General features: G+C 41.3%; 1 protein-coding gene across 1 annotated transcript in view; it reads right to left on the bottom strand.

Annotated features, from left to right (window-relative positions):
- rcc2 (regulator of chromosome condensation 2) overlaps positions 1 to 14,797 on the bottom strand; it is a 112,990-nt gene that overhangs the window by 12,923 nt on the left and 85,270 nt on the right. The window contains exons 7-9 of the mRNA XM_034171654.1: positions 8,832 to 8,946; positions 4,677 to 4,843; positions 253 to 433 (exon numbers count right to left, since the gene is read on the bottom strand). Coding sequence (XP_034027545.1) covers positions 253 to 433; positions 4,677 to 4,843; positions 8,832 to 8,946 — 463 coding nt within the window. The remainder of the gene's footprint in view (positions 1 to 252; positions 434 to 4,676; positions 4,844 to 8,831; positions 8,947 to 14,797) is intronic.

The following is a 14,797-nucleotide window of genomic DNA, read 5'->3' as shown; positions in this document are numbered from 1 at the left end:
CCTGTCATAGACACACACTCCTCAGGCGCCGGACTGTGGCAGCCTACTGCTCCTAGTGGTTAGACTGTGTCTAACGCCAATTAGGATGGGCTAAATGCAATGGACAAATTTCATTTTGTTGTACAATGACAACTCTACAGCTATTCTTCTCATCTCTCTGGCCCTTGTCACTGTCAGATTAACTGACAGTGACTTAAATTTTAGGTTTTCCAGTATTAAAGCATAAAATACAAGACAGGTGTTACTTCTTACCCATCTCATTGACAGCGAATGAACACTGGAAGCCTGCGTAAATGTTACTGGCACCACGTCCAGGAAAGTCAAACAGTTTGACCAGGCGAGGAACCATCTCGTCCTTCTGCTCCGTGTGTCCCAGACGTCCATATCCCCCAAAACCCCAACTGAACACTCGCTTCTGGGAGTCCAACACCAGCTACACACACACACACACACACACACACACACACACACACACACACACACACACACACACACACACACACACACACACACACACACACACACACACACACACACACACACACACACACACACACACACACACACACACTTCTGGTAATAAAATCATGCCATGAAACAATGAAAAGTAAAAGCACATTTTTCCTTTGCTTGTGTTTTAAATGTATTTCAGACTGATATGTTGAAATAGGTTTTTGGACAGAAAATTGGAAAAAAAACATGTTTCAAAAATACAGCTGTTGCAAGCAGTAATTAACTAATTAATGGAGTCCAAGTACCTTTCACGCAATCTGACCAATGAAAAATGTGGGCGTGGCAGCAGCATATACATTTCAATCTACTTGAGGGCAGTTAAATCCTTGTGCTGTGTCAGGTGCTCCCGTGCCGCAGTCAGTAACAGATTTCACACTGTCCTCTGCATTTTCTTTTCACTTTTAATTACCTGCACGTCCTCCCTCACAACACATTCCAACAAAAAGTTGAGACACCAAAGCATTTACCACTTCGTACTGTTGCCATTTCTTGTCAAAACTTAAAAATGTTTTGGCCTTGAGGATAAAAAGTGATTAAGTCTTTCAAATGCTATTTTGTGCCGTTCTTCTTGCAAATCAGTCTTTAGGTGTGCAACAGTACAAGGGTTGTCTTAGAGTAGATTAGGCGGAACTTTACTGATCCCCTGGGAAGACTCGCTCAGGGAAATTGAGGTTCCAGCAGCATTGTATAGCAGCACACAAGGGTTGCTGATGACAGTGTGCAGAGGGTAACTGGCATCGTTCATCATGTCCAGCAGTAGGGTTGGGGATCGAGAACCAGGTCTTTTCGAGTATCGTTAAGAAATGATTCAATCCACCGATATCAATAGTCTTATGGCTTAATGATTCCCTTATCAGTCCTTCAGAGCAGCCGTTGTTTTTGAGGGTGTTTACAGACCTTGGATTGGGTCTGTAATCAACCATTTCTACAGCATGACTCCAGTTTGAAGCGTGAACCAATGAAGCAATGCTTCGATCCGCTGGGTCGTTGGTTCTTTGATTCACTGCTCTTCAGAGGTAGCAAGTCTGCTTCTTAACCCCTCTCAAAGCCATTAAAATATGTAAATCGTGAGTCACTTTTGTGTGGATTAAAGTCACTAACTGGGACTCTTGTCTTGTTGCAGTCAAGAAACGAGAATTGTCCTCCGTTACATTCACACAGCTCCAAACGCTGCACGGCTCTCTGCCGAGACAGAGTCCAGTCAGAATTAATAACTTCAAAACGAATTGCCGCTTTAAATAAAATGACACCTCTTTACAAACGCTGTAATACAGACAAACTACAATCAACTAAAACTTTTTTTTCCTCCCAAAATGAGATGTCCTGTATTCTTTATGAATTAAACTGATGCTGATCGATAAGCGGAATCGATAATGGTATCATAGATAAAATCTTATCAATACCCATCCCTATCCAGCAGTTTGTCCAGTGTTCTCTGCCACTGTCACCAAAGAGTCCAGCCTCATGCCAACCAGGGAGCCAGCCTGCCTGATCAGTTTGACCAGCCTGGATGTGTCCTGGATGTGTGCTGTCTCAAGGCTTCCTTTAATGTACATATGCCAGGCCTATATGTGATGCTGTAACACTCCCAAAAAAAACCCCCAAAAAAACAGAGAAGATCATGGAGCATGTGCATCATGTAAGAGCTAATCAATGTAGCAGCCGACGGTACAAGTTTACAAAGTAGCACGCTGAGTAAAATAAAGCCTTTTAAGAGAAAGCGGGTCAACGCTGATCATCTGACACGGACTTACTGCACATTTAAAGTGAAGCAGTGTGTTTGTAAATTTTTTTTTTTCTTATACAGTTTGGTCCACTGCTGCTCTCCACTTCAACAACAACAACAACAACAACTTTTTTTCTTATATAGCGCCAAATCACAACAAACAGTTGCCCCAAGGCGCTCTATATTGTAAGGCAAGGCCATACAATAATTATGAAAAACCCCAACGGTCAAAACGACCCCCTATGAGCAAGCACTTGGCTACAGTGGGAAGGAAAAACTCCCTTTTAACAGGAAGAAACCTCCAGCAGAACCAGGCTCAGGGAGGGGCAGTCTTCTGCTGAGACTGGTTGGGGCTGAGGGAAAGAACCAGGAAAAAGACATGCTGTGAAGGGGGGCAGAGATCGATCACTAATGATTAAATGCAGAGTGATGCATACGAAGCAAAAAGAGAAAGAAACAGTGCATCATGGGAACCCCCCCACAGTCTACGTCTAAAGCAGCATAACCAAGGGATGGTCCAGGGTCACCTGATCCAGCCCTAACTATAAGCCTTAGCGAAAAGGAAAGTTTTAAGCCTAATCTTAAAAGTAGAGAGGGTATCTGTCTCCCTGATCTGAATTGGGAGCTGGTTCCACAGGAGAGGAGCCTGAAAGCTGAAGGCTCTGCCTCCCATTCTACTCTTACAAACCCTAGGAACTACAAGTAAGCCTGCAGTCTGAGAGCGAAGCGCTCTAATGGGGTAATATGGTACTACGAGGTCCCTAAGATAAGATGGGACCTGATTATTCAAAACCTTATAAGTAAGAAGAAGAATTTTAAACTCTATTCTAGAATTAACAGGAAGCCAATGAAGAGAGGCCAACACGGGTGAGATATGCTCTCTCCTGCTAGTCCCCGTCAGTACTCTAGCTGCAGCATTCTGAACCAACTGAAGGCTTTTTAGGGAACTTTTAGGACAACCTGATAATAATGAATTACAATAGTCCAGCCTAGAGGAAATAAATGCATTAATTAATTTTTCAGCATCACTCTGAGACAAGACCTTTCTGATTTTAGAGATATTGCGTAAATGCAAAAAGGCAGTCCTACATATTTGTTTAATATGCGCTTTGAATGACATATCCTGATCAAAAATGACTCCAAGATTTCTCACAGTATTACTAGAGATCAGGGAAATGCCATCCAGAGTAACGATCTGGTTAGACACCATGCTTCTAAGATTTGTGGGGCCAAGTACAATAACTTCAGTTTTATCTGAGTTTAAAAGCAGGAAATTAGAGGTCATCCATGTCTTTATGTCTGTAAGACAATCCTGCAGTTTAACTAATTGGTGTGTGTCCTCTGGCTTCATGGATAGATAAAGCTGGGTATCATCTGCGTAACAATGAAAATTTAAGCAATACCGTCTAATAATACTGCTTAAGGGAAGCATGTATAAAGTGAATAAAATTGGTCCTAGCACAGAACCTTGTGGAACTCCATAATTAACTTTAGTCTGTGAAGAAGATTCCCCATTTACATGAACAAACTGTAATCTATTAGACAAATATGATTCAAACCACCGCAGCGCAGTGCCTTTAATACCTATGACATGCTCTAACCTCTGTAATAAAATTTTATGGTCAACACTTCCACAGATGAAGCGAAAGGACACTCACTTTAAGTGTTTAACTATTCAAAAAATGCCTTTATTTGGATTTGATAAGAGTTTTTTTATCAACAGGCTGTACAGTTTATTTATCAGTGCAGGTTTTGTGGAAATGTTTTTCACAGGCTGTGTTTACCTTCACTTGCAGCCTGTCTGCAGACTGAAGGTTTCACAGACCGCCTGTGCTTATGGTTCAGGAATGCTCCCTTAACGACGTGAAAAAATAATTACCTGGGAAACGGAGTAATGTAACTTAAACATCACGGCTCATGTTGTTCGCTTCAGTTTCACTCATTGTATTGAGAAAAATCACCACAGAATTCTTTGGTTTTCATTTTTGTTAACGAAACAAAACAAAAAACCCTGAAATAACGGAATATTAATTTTGACGTTGACTGAAAACAGTTGTAAAACCAGACCACCAGCACAGCTTCAAAACAGATGAAATTGTCACCTGCAGATAAATAAAGTTATATTTTGACATTATTGCATTGGGTGATTCCATTCATATTTCAAATTATACTTTCTAATACCATTAAAGAACTGCAGGAAAACTTTGAGAAATTTGGATGACAGGCTGCTTTACCCCCCACCCCCCCCCCCCCCCAATAAATAGCAAGGCTTGCTTGTCATTATATGACATTAATAACAACAGTGAAAAAAATAACAGTTAAGGCCCCCCAATGCAACCAAACCGCCATTCTGTTAAATTTCAAGATGTTGATAGCATTTTGAAGTGACATTCTCAATTTTTAAAGAGAAAGACATTTTCAAATATAGTTTCCTTACCGCGTGGTTTGCTCCACAAGCCACATCTCTGACGACCACATTGGGCACAGGCATGATCTGGCCATCCTTGGACTTCTCAATGAAGATTGCGACCCGGCGGGGAATTAGTTCACAGTCAAATTCAATGCGCTGTGCACGGGCAATGAACTTTCCATCACTGTTGTGTCCTGCATTAACACACAGAACACACAGTCCTGTGTTCACACAATATTACAAAATGTAAATAAACACTAACAGAATGTATGTGGAATTCTTGTCTTTCACACAATCGTGATCAAGGTAAAATGTTATGTCAATGTTCCCATGTAGCCGAGATAACTTTCAGGATTTGCAAAATGGAGCTGTGATTTTTACGTAGATCTTTCTACCATTTAAATCAAAGTCTTTCAGGCATAAAGTCTTTCAGGCATAAATCATTCTGGGAAATGTATTTTGAAAAAACTTAAAGGAAAAAAAAAATTGCCATCAGTCTTTGAAGGTAGTTCAGTGCCTCAACATAAGCTTCAAACTATTTTGGAGCCCGACTGCAACTTTGAGCTGAATAAATATCAGAATTGTTTCGTGGTAACCTTGACTGAGTTTTGCTGTAAGGGTTGACTGAGCCATCCTGCCACAGATATCCTAAGAATTAGCGAGATCCCCAACAAGTTGCTGGGTAATATAGCTGCAATTTTTGTCACAATAAAATTCCTCTTTTCAGTCAGTATCAATAATTACTGATTTTTATGGTGGCAGGTTATGTTGTTCCTATTTTTTGCAGGATTACAGAGTAAATCTAAAATTGGTGTAAAATAAGGAGTAGCAGTACACAGAAAAACTATGCATTTCTTCTTTAATCCTCTGGGGCCGACGCTGTCATATACAACGGCTAAGACCAAGCTTTACTAAATTCTAAATAACTTTTAAATGATATGAGATAGAAACGTACTTTTTTTTTTTGCTGAAAAGTTAACTCCACGGACTTTCAAGCCAGCCATTGGCCATCTTTGTACTCCTCATAGAAGCTGTGTGATGATGTGCGTAATATGAGTGTCCAATCGGAATTGGTTCACCGTCACATGGTTTTCCAAAATCCAATCGTAGGGCAGATTTACCTCACATGAAAAGCCAAAGATCATTTTCAGGGGTGATGTGTTACTAGTTGACCCGTTTGAATAGCCCCCTAGGTGCTCCAATGAGTACATTTGATTAGTACATAGTCAGTGTGCCCTGCGCCATTAGGCACAGTGATCTGTGAAAGCAGGAGCACATGGAGAGCCTCTGATGACAATCTCACATGCTCAAAGAGTGTGTAACTATCAGGATTGCTCCACTAGTTTGCATGTGAATGTTACTGGATAACTCTGTTGCTTTCTCAGTGTAAAGCACTGTTTACCATCTCAATGGACAACAAAACGCATAGACCATTTTGTATATATGGTTCAAAATGTGCATTTGTGTTTATTGTTTGAACCTTTTTGTTGTACAGTCTTTCACACAAGACCTCAAATTACCTTTATAAAGTGTCAAAACAGTTCTTTATTATAGTTTGCTGTGTGTTTTGAATAAATGTGTGGAAAATTATTTTTCGCTTTATTTTTTCCTTGCCTATTTTTGATTGTAAACCTTTATTACACTTATAAAACACAACAAAAAAGATATATATTCTGAAAGTACAGGTTGTCCTGAAAAAAAGAGAAATAAAACCTGATTGTGGGATGCAGGGAGAGCTGTTTACAGCAATAATAAAACATTTATGCCAGGCGAGTGAACTGTCCAAAAAACGCCCTCGGACCCCAGAGGGTTAAACACCACGCACAGCATTTTATAAACCGCTGTAGTTCATCTCCCAAAACGCCACTGTGATGACATGTTTTCAGCTTGCATTTGGTTTGTGCTCAGCTACAGTTTTCACTGTTATAAGTCACAAAATTATGTATAATTGCAGGGAAATACTTCAAAGGAAGAAAGCAAAGAAAAAAACTAATCAGCCCATGATAAATCAGTATGTTACAGATTACAAAACCTACGCTTTGGCTTGGGTACCATTTTAAATGCTACAGTTCAGATCATTTTCGGATCAGCCCTCCACAAAAACAGATGAATGCTACTTTACTTTCCACTTTAATAAAGAACTTAATGAGCAATGAAAACAAGCAACTTTTCCATGTGGTCCTGAATGAAAAGTGAAAACAAGGTGTCCACAATTAAACTCAGTCCTACCCTCTAATGAGAACTGATTCAGGTCAGTGGTCCTGCAGAGCAGACACACGGGGAAAAGTCAGCAACACTCGTTTTCTGGAGTTGTCAACTTTCAGCAAGCTCAGCTGTGCACATGCTTTGTGCACTATACTCGGCACAGCAAGCAGAGCAAGAGGCAGTTTTTGAATCAAGATATGTTCACGACCTCATGACTTGCACGTGCAACTGCTTTAACCAGACTGTCAGACGTAATTTTACCATAACTGCATCAAAATTATCACTTTATGGCTACCACATCCAAGGAAGACAGCACAAATCACCATTCCCAAGTTGGGGAAGTAGAAACAAAAAATAACAGGATTCTTTCGAAGTCCTGTAAGTGGAATCAGTACACTTTAAATCCTTCCTATCATTTTCTCGCCCAGCCCAGACTGGCACTCTGTAAGTGCAGAAGTGGCAGAATCCTTTTTTTTTTATTGGTCAAGTCTGGCGTTCTTCAGGGGTGTGTTGTGGCTCAGACGCTGTTCAATGCTTGCATGGACTGGGTGTTGGGGATGGCATCACATTAGTGCCAAGCACTCGCGAGATAAAACATGGGGCGCGGGTGTTGGCACTGGGGGGTGGGCAGCTGCTGGGTGTTGTTGGGGTGTGTGTTCCGGCGCCGGTGGACCATTCCCCTGTTGGTTTGCTGTGCTGTCTGGTGGCTGCCTTTCCTGGCCCTGTGCCCTTCTGCTGCCCCTTTTCTCCTGGCTCCCCTGGGGGCCTGCGTCCTGGACCCGTGGCTGGCCGTGTGGCTTCTGACGTGCCGGAGTGGTCCATGTCATATGGTAAGGTTCTGTACTCTTGTCTTGGCCCAACACACCAGCCACAGTAGTGATCAGATATTTAGCTGTGATCTGGGTCTCTGTGTGTGGATGGTTGTGTGTTTGTGGCCGACACAATTCGGTTTTTGGGTGCTCTCAATGGGATTAACACTATGGTGTTCTAGATTAGGGTATGGATGCTCACTAATTAGACAACAGACTGTTGCTGTCACTGTTTGTTCATGTGTGGTTGTTTGTCCTGGTATGTTGTATGGTCCCGTGTCCTCGGTGTCTCACATCACAGTTATTGTCTTCACCACTTGTCTCTTGTTTTTGTCTGTCTTTGTGTTGTTTTGGTGGTCGGCCCTTCCTGATAGAAGTTGTCAGTTGGCTTTGAGTAGGATGTTGTAGGCTGGGAAGGGCGGATGGGGGTCTCACACACACACACACACACACACACACACACACACACACACACACACACACACACACACACACACACACACACACACACACACACACACACACACACACACACACACACACACACACACACACACACACACACACACACACACACTACATTCACTCACAGACTACATACCTTCTGTCCTGCAAGAATAAATTGCATACATGTGTATTAATGTTCATAAATGGTTCTGCCAGTGTGGCATTTACCATGACTATATATGCAGACAGGGGAAAAAAAAAACATGCATTCATTTCACATGTGGAGAGATTGAGTGTGGAAATTATCTGTGTGCATGTGCACTCAGGAAGCAGCTCCCTGAGCGAGGAAAAGGTACTGCCAGGAGGAAGCGAACAAGGAGGAATAAGCGTCCAGCGCGCCCTCGCTTTCTCGAAGTGGATTTCTGCTCTCTCACATGAAACTTTTGGCACAATGGAGGAGGAAACCATTGTGCCTTCTCTTACAAAAAAAAAAAAAAAAAAAAAAAAAAAAAAAAAAACAGTATCAAAGAATAGTAATCCTAAAAGGTTTTATCAATAAAATGTAAGCAACCGTTCTCTTACCAAAGAATAATAATTCTATAATGTTTGATCAACAAAATGTAACCAACTGTTCTCTGACCACAGACCTAACCACGAGTTTGTAAGATGTCACACACACACAAAAACACAGATGACCACCGTCCTCTCATCATGTGCATACCCAGCTGTCCGTACTCCGGGCAGCCGAAGGAGTATAGGTTTCCTTTGCAGTCCACCACCATGCTGAACTCTGCACCACAAGCCACTTTCACCAGCGGCTGGCCATTATATGAAATCTGGATGAAACAAGGACGCGGAGACATTAGGGTTTTTTTTTTTTTTTTACAGACACAAATCAAATTGCATTTAAAAATCATACAATGTGATTTTTTTTAGATTCTGTCTCTCACAGTTGAAGTGTAACTATGATAAAAATTACAGACCTCTATATTCTTTGTAGGTGGGAAAACTTGCAAAATCGACAGTGGATCAAATACTTATTTGCCTCACTGTATTCAGGCACAGATCACTGTGGTAGAAAAATAAGCAGCTCAATCCACACTTCCCTAACCCTAACCCTCAGGGGGATCCCCAGGCGTACCCAAGCCAGCTGGGAAATATAGTCCCTCCAGTGTGTCCTCCGTCCTCCTTGGACATCCCTGGAAGACCTCCTGAGGAAGACGCCCAGGGGGCATCCTCTCCAGGTGATCTTACTACCTCAACTGGCTCTTTCTGATGAGAAGGCGCAAGGACTCCACTCAGAGTCTCTCCAGAATATTCCAGTTTCTCACCCTGTCCCTGAGTATAAGCCCAGATATCCGGCAAGGGAAACTCATTTCTGCCACTTGTACGTACGAGGTCTGTGAGAAAAGTATCGTACCTTTTTTTTTCAAAAACCATATGGATTTGAATCACGTGTGATTGCATCAGACAAGCTTGAACCTTTTCCAGTCGTCACAGTGAAAGCATTCCACGTCGCCACGACCGAAGGAGTGCCAAGTGCGCAGCAATGTTAAGGTAATGCTGACTGTGTTTTTTGACTCCCGTGATGTGGTACACCACGAGTACGCACCACAGGGTCAAACAGTAACGAAGGAGTATTACAGAGATGTCCTCCGTCGCATCCGTGATGCTGTAAGGCACAAGAGACGGGAGTTGTGGGCCACAGGAAATTGGCGCCTCCACCTTGACAATGCTCCAGCTCATTCCTCCAACTTAATTCAGACTTGTTTGTCTCAAAACCAAACTCCTGTGGTTCCACAGGCTCCATACTCTCCTGACATGGCCCCTTGTGACTTCTGGCTGTTCCCAAAAATCAAAACACCATTAAAAGGAACGCGTTTTGAGACAAGGGAGGACATCATGGCTGCAATGACGGCAGCGCTGCGCTCCATCCCGAAAGAGGCTTTTTTGGAATGCTTCCAACAGTGGCGACACCGCTGGGAGAAGTGTGTGGAGTCCCAAGGAGACTACTTCGAGGGTGATTAGGTTTCCAACGCTCCAGGTAAGCCAGTTTTTTTCCCCGGCCAAAGGTCCGATACTTTTCTCACAGACCTCGTATCTGCAATCTCATTTTATTAGCGAGTACCCAAGCACATGACCTTACATGAGGACAGGAGTGTAAATCAACTGGTAAATGTAGATTCAATGATATTAGACAATTTGTTTTCAGTAAAATACATCAATTTAAAACCTAGAAGTCCTACAAAGTAAAGTTTTAAATACAGAGAATTCCACCCACTTGCATTATTATCAATATTAATCAAATTAATATAATTTTTGCTTTTTGGCATGAAGGCAATTTTCACACACACACCTGAAATGAACGCTAACGGACATCAGGGCCATTTTGGACTTACTTAAGGTCAGTAAAACAATAAATGCACAATAAATAACATCAGAACAATAAGGAGGAAGCAGAAATTTTGTTATTAGCTCATTTTGATGAAAAGCTCAGAATCATATGTTGTGAACACAGATGTCCAAAATAATGGATGAGTGAAAGAAATGCATTATGTCTACATACATTCAATGATATATTTTCAAGTTTATGAACATGCATATATATATATATATATATATATATATATATATACACACACACACACAAACATAAATATTGAATAAAACCATTAATTGACCCATTAATCTGTGTAATTTACAGCATAAACTGTTGCCAAAGCTAACCTTACAGATACTAAAATCATACACTGTATGATTTTTGGCTGTCCCAGATGAAAGATCAGCATTGTAAATAAAAAGAAAGCAGTATCTTTGGGGGACTCACACCACACTGTGCGACAGGCTGAAGGACAGCCGTTGTCACACTCATGATTAAAGACGATATTAGATGTTTGAATTCTACAACCTACATCTTGAAATGCAGCATAAAATGACAACAACAACAATAATAATAATAATGACTTGAATTTATAGAGCATTTTTCAAGACACCCAAAGTGCTTTACAAGTTGTGTTATTCATTCACTCGCACATTCACAAACATTGCTGGTGGTGAGCTACTAGTGTAGTCACAGCTGCCCTGGGGCAAACTGATGGAAGCATGGCTGCCATTCTGCCCCTACGGTCCATCTGACCACCACCTCATTCATACACAGCCAAGGTGGGTTAAGTGTCTTGCCCAAGGACACGACAATATAGCCTTTGTGCACTTTTTTTTTTTTTTTTTTTTTTTTACTTGGCAGAAAAGCACAGGCAAAGTGAGGAAGCCTTCATCCCAGTCCTTTGACTGAAAATAAAGAAATAAATGAATGTGTTTCTAAACAGCTGATAAAACCGTGAGCTTCAGCAGAAACTCAGTCTGTCCAATCTGCTCCCATAAATGAGCACTATTGTCTCGACTGTGACAGATTTTGTGTGGCATAAAAGCAAATACAAAATGCTTCTTCTGTTGTCTTGGCTGCCATTGTGACATGATGATGTTCAGGGGTCAAAATACATTTTTTTTTAACCTACTTGCACTGGTGCTAGTAACAAAAAAATTACTTGCACCAAAAAAAAAAAAAAAAAAAGAAAAGTTACTTGCACAACCAAAAGTCAGTCTTATATCAACCTTAAAACTCCTCCTCTGATGTGTCAGACTCTTCCTCTCTGGGGAGAGTTTGAGGGGAGAGCAGCAGCAGCGGCAGACAGTTTTTTGTTTTTTTTTCACGTGCGCTTGCGAACGAATCGCCGTGAAGATTATTTTATTTATTAACTACACAGATGTATAATAAAACAAATGGTGACTGGTTTATAAACACAATTATGACAGAGTTTCAGGGGAGAGAGAGTGAGGAACTATGGAGTCCTGGAAGTGTCATCGCAAAACGTTTTGCATGTGGAGAGAATGTGCACTCGTTTTATTATATTGTGCGCTCATTTTATTACATTGTGCGCACGTTTTATGATATTGTGCGCACATTTTAAGCATCGTTTGAGTGAAACAAGGGCACGATCTACTTAAAAGTGGCCACAATTTGTAAAACATGCACTCAATATTGTCTTGACACATAAATGTTGGCTATTAGTCAACAAACCAGCAGACAGTGTAATACATTTCCCCATTAGAAACGGATCTGGTCAGAGTGTATCATCATGGTTTGGGCGCACAAGGACATACAGAGAACTCCAGGTGCCCAGCATAGCATCATCTGGAGTTTAAGCACATTAAAAAGGATGCTGAGGGCGAAGCGTCTCCCCGTCATGAGTATGACAGTTTAGGTCATATTATGGAGTTCATTTTGAACGAAAGGAAAACGTGCACACGTTTTTTTAATTCGAGGGCTCAATTAAAGGAAAACATGCGCACGAATTATCATGGCCAGGAAAAAATATCACTTTAAGTGACATCTCCCGGGTTCCGTAAGGAACCGCAGCGGCAGCTAGTTTTTTTTTTTCACGTGCTCGCGCAAACTAATCGTCCGTGAAGATAATTTTATTAACTACACAGATGTATAATAAAACAAATGGTGACTGGTTTATAACACAATGATGACAGAGTTTGAGGGGAGAGAGAGAGCGAGGAACTGCAGCGGCAGCCAGTTTTTTTCTTTTCTTTGTTTACATGTGCGGGCACGAACACAACAAATAGAGCACAGCAACTCGCTCCGTGTGTGAGAGTCATAAAATGCAGGGAAGACAAAGACAACACACTGGAAATTTTTTTTTCTTATTTATTCCTTTATTGGTTCATTCTACTGGTGCTTATAGTTGAAAAAACTTGCATAAAGTTACTTGCATCAGTGCTAGTGAGTATAAAATTACGTGCACCGCTCAAATAATACGTGTACAAACTAGCACATGCACGTACTATTTCGAGCCCTGATGTTACATTCTGAGTGTTTTCTAGGATTCTCTGTTACATCACACAGTCTGCACACATCAGGTTGGGAGTCTGACCTAAACTCAATATATCCTTTTCTCAGTGTGGTTTACAGTGAACTTGTAAGATTGCTGAAATCCTACAGTGTACAGCAGGCTTTAAAACCACACCAAATAAGATTTTTACCTTCAAATAACAGCTGATTGTAACCCAATTAAATACAGGGAGAACAGCATTCATTACCACACCTCCCTAAATGTCTGTGACAGCACGGTTTTCGTCTGGTGTGCCGGGCAGGAACACTTTTTGTGAGAACTATGAATTCTGCAAAATGCTTTGCAGCACACATCACACACCAGACCAGTGGACTTTAGCCAGAGTTGCCATGTCTGCTTATCATATGCGAGTTTGGATTTCAGCTTATGTGAGGTCATACAAGGAAAAAATAAATCACTGGTCAGGGTGGTGGCTTTTTGGGCTTGTTATGATTGAATATGTGGCCATTAAAGTTCATCCTGAGTGCTCCTGTGTTATTCTCCTTTTGAAATCTCCAGTAGCCTCCATGCATGTGACAATGTTATACAGTTGCATGTAACAGTTTGGGCACCCCTGATGATTTCCATGATTTTCCTTTATAAATCATTGGTTGTTTGGATCAGCAATTTCAGTTAAATATATCATATAGCAGACAAACAGTGATATTTGAGAAGTGAAATGAAGTTTCTAGTATTTACAGAAACTGTGCAATAATTATTTAAACAAAATTAGTCAGGTGCATAAATTTGGGTACCCTTGTCATTTTATAGATTTGAGTACATTTAGCACTAATTATTGGAAAACAAAATTAGTTTGGCAAACTCACTGACCCTTGACCTCCTTACACAGGTGAATCCAATCATGAGAAAGGGTATTTAAGGGCAACATGGGGGCCTCTAAACAACTCTCAAATGACCTGAAAACAAAGATTGTTCAACATCATAGCTTTTTGTATCCTTCCCTAAACCATCTCTGAGGTTTCAGCTATAAGTTTCCACTGTGAGGAACACAGTGAGGAAATGGAAGACCACAGGCACAGTACTAGTTCAGGCCCCAAGTGGCAGGCCATGAAAAATCTCAGATAAGCTGAAGCGAAGGATGGTGAGAACAGTCAGTCAACCCACAGACCTGCTCCAAAGACCTACAACATAATCTTGGTGCAGATAGTGTCTCTGTGCATCGTTCAACTATACAGCGCACTTTGCACAAAGAGATGCTGTATGATGCTGTAATGCAGAGGAAGCCTATCTGTGTACACGCCACAAACAGAGTCGCTTGAGGTATGCTAAAGCACATTTGGATAAGCCAGCTTCATTTTGGAATAAGGTGCTGTGGACTGATGAAACTAAAATTGAGTTATTTGGACATAACAAGGGGTGGTATGCATGGCTGAAAAAGATCACAGCATTCCAAGAAAAACACTTGCTACCTACAGGAAAAGTTGGAGGTGGTTCCATCATGCTGTGGGGCTGTGTGGCCAGTGCAGGTACTGGGAATCTTGTTAAAGCTGAGGGTCACATGGATTCCAGTCAATATCAGCAGATTCTTGAGAACAATGTTCATGAATCAATGACAAAGGTGAAGTTGCGCCGAGGCTGGATCTTTCAACTAGACAACAACCCTAAACACTGTTCAAAATCTACTGAGGCATTCATGCAGAGGAACAAGTACAAGGAACAAACCTGACTGAACTGGAGATGTTTTGTAAAGAAGAATGGTTCAAAATACCTTCAACCAGAATCCAGACTCATTGGAAGCTATAGGAAGCATTTAGAGGCTGTTATTTCT

Source organism: Thalassophryne amazonica, chromosome 6 (genome assembly GCF_902500255.1).
Source record: "Thalassophryne amazonica chromosome 6, fThaAma1.1, whole genome shotgun sequence".
NCBI lineage: Eukaryota > Metazoa > Chordata > Actinopteri > Batrachoidiformes > Batrachoididae > Thalassophryne > Thalassophryne amazonica.
This window is presented reverse-complemented; position numbering and strand designations above follow the sequence as displayed.